This window comes from Callorhinus ursinus, unplaced genomic scaffold (assembly GCF_003265705.2).
Source record: "Callorhinus ursinus isolate GAN/ISIS: 27379988/994484 unplaced genomic scaffold, GSC_fseal_2.0 scaffold1702, whole genome shotgun sequence".
Classification (NCBI taxonomy): domain Eukaryota; kingdom Metazoa; phylum Chordata; class Mammalia; order Carnivora; family Otariidae; genus Callorhinus; species Callorhinus ursinus.
The window spans coordinates 2,746-8,889 of record NW_027398756.1 but is presented as its reverse complement, the minus strand read 5'-3'; the positions used below and the strand labels follow the sequence as shown (position 1 = coordinate 8,889).

The following is a 6,144-nucleotide window of genomic DNA, read 5'->3' as shown; positions in this document are numbered from 1 at the left end:
AAAAACTAATGATGTAATATATGGTGATTAACATAACAATAAAAAATTTAAAAAAATAAATAAAAAAGAAAAAAGAAAATCTTAAAAATAATAAAATAAAATTAAAATATGCACATTTCAAATAAAAAAAACTAATGATGTATTGTATGGTAACTAACATAACATAATAAAATTAAAAATGGGAAAAAAATATAAATAAATAAATAAATAAATAAACCCTCCTCTGTAATGTGCTCGATGTTAAATGGATCTTGGTTTCTGAGTGTTATCAGATTTAACACCCTGGCTGGATGGTCTAATGTGCTAACTAAATGCTCTCTAATTCTCTGCAGGAAGGAGACACTTCTTTTGCTCTAGCTTCAGGCAGTTTCTCTTAGTTTTGAGGAGAGATGATATGGTACACAAGCAGTCAGGAAAGCTTCTCTCTTTTACAACAAACTCAGTGATTGTCTTTATTTCATCAAAAGAAAGGTTTTTGGTTTTTTTTCCTTTTCCTTTTGTATCTTTATATCTCTCTAATATTGGACCCTTTGGGGTATTTTTGCGGTGGGGGGGGAGGATGGTCTAGAAATGTGCATATTACTTTCATTTCACCAAAAGTTGTCCCAGGTGTGTCCTAAAATTTCTTCATCAGATTAAGTTCGTTAAACTTTGAGAGGGACACTTTATCCTAACTGCATTTGATAGTGCTATAATCTAACAACTTCTTATTGAATTAGCGGTTCTTTCAGATTGTTGCCATGGCTTGTATTAATCTGGCATCCAAAATCGAAGAAGCACCTTACCCTCATTTGCAAATAGCACCATGAATTCGGTTCGTGGATATGGAAGATGCAGAGAACACACCTTGTGCCTGAAGGCCTGGTGACCCTGAATGCACCCAGCCGGCATTGGACCGCCTTGTCCTGAGCTGCTACGGAGCCTCTGGGCCTCCTCCTTTGGCCCTGGCCTGGCAGCCACAGGAGACAGAGGGGCTCTGGGCCTGGAGGTGCACTGCCACCACCAGGACCCCATGCAGGTTACCAGACTCCTTTGGCATTTTGAAATCATCTAACAGTTCACTGACCTCCCATGTAGAAAACCAATTTCTTTTCGTAGGTCCTGCTTCCTGTTATCAATTAATCAGTTTGCAAGATTGTCTTCTGTATTCAGCACTATGCAGGGTGTTTGGAGGACACAGTATAATATTAAAAATCGGTCCTGTCTTTCTGGAGCTTATAATGTAGCTGGGGAGAGCAAAAGAAGCTGCAGGGAATCCAGAAAAGATCCTGATGGTGTCTTGCTGTGCAGGCCACAGTGTTCCAGAGGATTCACTTGAGCAAGGAGAAGCCCTCCCTGAGTGAGAGGCGGTGGCTAAGAGGCCAAGGCTGAGTGGAGAGGCAGGAAGACATGATGGATGGGGGGGGCGTGCACACCACGGGGGTCCCGATGTGACGTGGTGGTCAGAAAGAAATCAGTGGCCTTTCAGGGTGGAATGACATGGGACAGACATAGCTCCAGGGGGTTAACTGGGCAGGGGGGGGGGGCAGTGGGTGGGGAGGGGAACAGCTCAGAGGCCACTGCGGGAGCCCCAGTAGGACAGGACGGCACTGGCCTGAATCAGGAAGCAGCTGTCTGCAGGGGGGCAACAGTGCGGGTGTAAGAGAGTCTTAGAGAGCGTTTAGTGGGCCCTGGCATGTGGCTGGGTTTGGAGAATGACTGTAGGTCCATTTGATTGGGAAATATTCTTCAGGGTTCCATGCTGCCTTCCTCAAGCAATTAAAAAGCATGCCAAGTAAAGTCACTCTTCTCAGACTTCCATCTTGTGGGCCAGGAAATGTCTGAAATGATTCACAGAAAAAATCCTAGAAACGGCCATGACAGCACAAGAAATGAGCTATTATTCTATTCACTGTTCTTCTCTGGACTGCCTTACCTTTGCCCTTTTGTTAAAATCCTGGTTTCCAGTACTCTTTCACTGACAAACTGCAAACACTATCTCCCTCTCTCTTCCTTTCCTTCCTCACCTTTACTAAGTATCTATACATATTAAACGGAATGCCCATTATATATATCAGTGTATTTTGCCAATTAAAAAAAAACAACAACTGAGGGTTCTAGAGGGGAGGGGGGTGGGAGGATGGGTTAGCCTGGTGATGGGTATTGAAGAAGCACGTTCTGCGTGGAGCACTGGGTGTTATACACAAAGAATGAATCAGGGAACACTACATCACAAACTAATGATGTAATGTATGGTGATTAACATAACATAATAAAACACACACACACACACACACACACACACACACACCTTGCTATTCTGAGAGCTTCATCTCCTGAAATATGTGCTATCTATCCTCATGCTTTTGGCACAGGAGCTGTGAGTCAGCTCACACACAGACATGAAAATGTGGTGTCCCCCCAGGTATTACTCAGGATGGGGACACTGGCTTCAGAAACAGGTATTTGACAGTGTTGCTCTGAGGAAGAGCTGGCAGGTGTTCTGACAGGTCCTAACAGCCTATTCCTAGGCTATGTCAAACCCCAATTTAGTTTCACAGTCCTGGGTTTATTTCCTGAAGAAGAATCTTTTGAAAACCACACCCCATACTCTGGTACAAATATATTTTATCTTCAAAGGCAGATGGAGGGTGCAAACATTTTGCTTTTATTAGCATTTTAAACATATTTCAATTGAACACTCACTAAATTAAAAAAATAGCTAATTTGTGTCCCATTTCCCGACCCACATTGTAATTGTCTCCCACCTCTCTTTCATCCATCTTCTACCAGCTTTAGCTTTTTTCCCCAGTCCAAGGGAAACCATGGTCTACTCTGGTCCATACTATCTACTTTCCCCCTATCCTTCAGCCCACCCCTGAAGATGCCCGCTGCCCACATCCACACCTTCAACATGAGAAAGTCAGGGGGTGCTTTGGGAAGGGGGAGCATGTTGATACCCTGCCTTCTCATTCAGGTGGTCGCTTCCCCATCAGCACCCCTTTCAGGGCCCACTGCACATCAGGGTTCCGGAGGCTGTAGATGACCGGGTTCAGCACGGGGCTCAGGATAGCACCGAGCATCCCAACCCCCTCGTCCTTCCCTGAGGCTGACACCGAGCCCAGACGCATGTAACTGAAGAAGCCAGTTCCATAAAAGATGCAGACTACAGGGGGGTGGGAGCCACACGTGGAGAAGGCCTTCTTCCTCCCTCCCGCTGAACGGATTCGTAGCACTGCAGCTGTGACATGGGCGTAGGACACTGAGATGAGAATCAAGGGGAACGCCCCCACGAAAGTGGCCCCCACGAAAAGCACCTGCCCATTGAGGTGGATGCTGGAGCAGGAGAGCTGGAAAAGGGGTGGGATGTCACAGTAGAAGTGGTTGACCGCATGAGGGCCACAGAAGTCAAGCACAGGTATAGCCACCACGTGAGTCAGAGCACTGATAAAGGAGATGGTGCAGCAAATGCCCACCAGGGCTCCCTGGGCTTCCCGGCTCATGCGGGTGCTGTAGGTGAAGGGCTGGCAGATGGCCAGTTAGTGGTCATAGGCCCTGGCTGTCAGGAGGTGACAGTCCACACCAGCCAGGAGATGGAAAAAGAAGAGCTGTGAAATGCAGGCAGCAAAGGGGACTCTGCACTGGTGGGCCAGGAGACATGTTAGCATCGGGGGGACAGTGACAGTGATGTATCCGACGTCCAGCAGAGACAGGTTCCCCAGGAAGAAGTACATGGGCATGTGGAGTTTAGGCTCCACCAAGATGGCAGCCAGGATGCTGAAGTTGCCTCCAACGGTGACCAGGTAGGCAAAGAGGAAGACAACCAAAAGGATAAGTTGCAGTCTTATGTTTTCTGCCAGGCCAGGAAGGATGAACTCAGTGACAGTTGTCCTGTTCCCCCAGACATCTGGCTCCATAGGCTGCTGCTGAGCTCTGTAGTGGGAGAAGACCTGAACCTGCCAAAAGGGGAGAGAGACACATCGTAGGCACCTAATCTGAGGTTACTGGATGTTGGGGAATGTGGCATGAGCACCTACCAGCCTAGCACTTGAGTAGTCTCCTGGAGGCCCCCATGATGCCAGACATGAACCCTTTAATTGCTGTCTCAGGCTGAGATCCAGAGGATGTCAGGGAAGGGGCTGGGGCAGAAGAAACTACTCTGGGGTATAGGACACTGGCTATTTCACAACATTTCAATAGTATTAAGGTTGTATCAGTGTATAGAGACTGCATAGCAGTTCTGACTAGCTCGATGAATAGATGAATGTATGAGGTTCTAGAAAGCACAATATAGGAGAGTGGCAACAACATAAAGGTGGGAGGATGAGAACTCATGAAATCAAAAAGAGCTGCAAGGGAGAGTGAGCAAAGAGAGGAGAAAGGAGCAGACCAGAGTACAGAAATACTCAGAGGCCAGATATGGAAGACATGGAAGCAATTTAAGAAAGCACTGACCACATTTTTAAAGTGTAAACTATGAGTATTGTGCTAAGAACTTCATATTAATTTTCTTATTTAATTTTCACAGAGCTTTATGGGGTGACTGCTATTATATCTATATAATCAGGACTGAGGTTTTTAAAGGTTAAATAAGTAGCCCAGTCCTTCAAACCCAGGACTGTCTGACTCCCCAAATCCACGCTTTAACATTGTACAGCCTCTTACTTGGACATGTTGTTACTGAGGCTTTATAAATGACATTGTGTGTGACAAAGAGAGGCAAGATATTCCTAACTCTTCAGGTTTGGCAACACCACAGCTATTCAGAGAAGTCAAGATCCCATCCATCCATCCATCCATCCATCCATCCATTCTTCTATTCAATAATTGTCTATTTGTTAAATGTAGTAAGATTCTGCAAGTATTTTGGTGGTGGAACTAACAGATTGGGCATGAGGTATGAGAGAAAGAGAAGGTACAGGGATGATTCCAAGATTCTTGGCCTGAGCAACTGGAGTTGCTATTAAGTGATATGGGAAAGACTGATGATTTTGTAGGGGGTAGGGTTGGAGATCAGGAGCTTTTCCAAGGGAAGAAAGGGGAGGTGAAGTCCCAGGGAACATTTAGCTAGTTTCCACTCAATTGCACATGGTAGCAGTTTGGTTTACCCAACAAGTGTCTGGACAACTGAGGAATGAACCCATGATGTCAAAAGTTCTTCAATGTGACTGCATCAATAGCTCTGGAAAGGTAACTTTGGGGCCCCCTTCTGCTGGACGTTTGCTCTGGTAGGCCACCCTTTGTCCATGACTGTGCTGGTGCTCCTTTCTAACTAGAAGACTCTTGCCTTCCACACATCAAAACTCCATCCTTCAAGTCTCTGTCCTGGGTCAATGTCCCATCATCTCAAGGAAGTCCTCCTTATGCACTCCAGTTTTTAATTGATCTTCCCCTCCTCTGATGAGACAATTAATAACCTGGATCATTCTAGCACTTGCATATGGAGAAAGGGGTGGGGAACTGAACCATTACGAGCAGTACCTTGCCCAAAGTCACACCGGAGGGCCACTCAAAATCAATAGCACAAGACAAAGAAGGTAGATTATTATAATAGGCTACCACAGGAGATTCTACACTACACCTGGCACCTCCATTCTGTCCTTTCCTGTGAAAACTGTTGGCAGTCTGTTGGGCTCAAACTCTGTCAGGCCAGTGCTGACCCTCAGCGGGAGAAAGAAGACTGCTACCCTCTCACAGGTTATGCCTTCCTTTCCAGAATCTACCTCCCACCTGGGACCACCACTGATCCCCACAGTGGGAAGCCAGCCACCGACCTCTCAGACACTGTACACTTGGGTTATGTTTTCTATCACAACTTTAGTCTTGGGCAAACTTTAGCTCTACCAAGGGTTACACTCAGACACCGAGCAGAATGACAATGCCTCTTTTGCCCTAAGCAGGAGATATATGTCTCCTGGTTATTCCCTTCCAGAATGCTGGAGGTAGGGCAGGGACCGGGGTTTCCCCATCAAATACAACTTTCCTGGCCAGGGTGTTGTAAAAGCAACAATGTAAGGAGAAAAATGTGTTCTTGCCTTCAGGGAAATCACAGCGTAGTTGGGGAGGAAGACTCCTGAATGTGGAGTTCTAAGAGAGGTGGACAGACTGCCTACCTGGATCAGAAGGACCTGTGAATAAGAGAGCTTTCAGCTGAACTGCTGGGAG

At 46.2% G+C, this 6,144-nt stretch overlaps 1 protein-coding gene across 1 annotated transcript; it reads right to left on the bottom strand.

The window, feature by feature from the left end:
• Nucleotides 1-2,948: 2,948 nt before the first annotated feature.
• LOC112818197 (olfactory receptor 3A10-like) lies at nucleotides 2,949-3,896 on the bottom strand. Its single transcript, XM_025865394.2, is given in 1 exon segment — nucleotides 2,949-3,896. A coding segment is annotated over 1 exon segment (948 nt).
• Nucleotides 3,897-6,144: the final 2,248 nt, after the last annotated feature.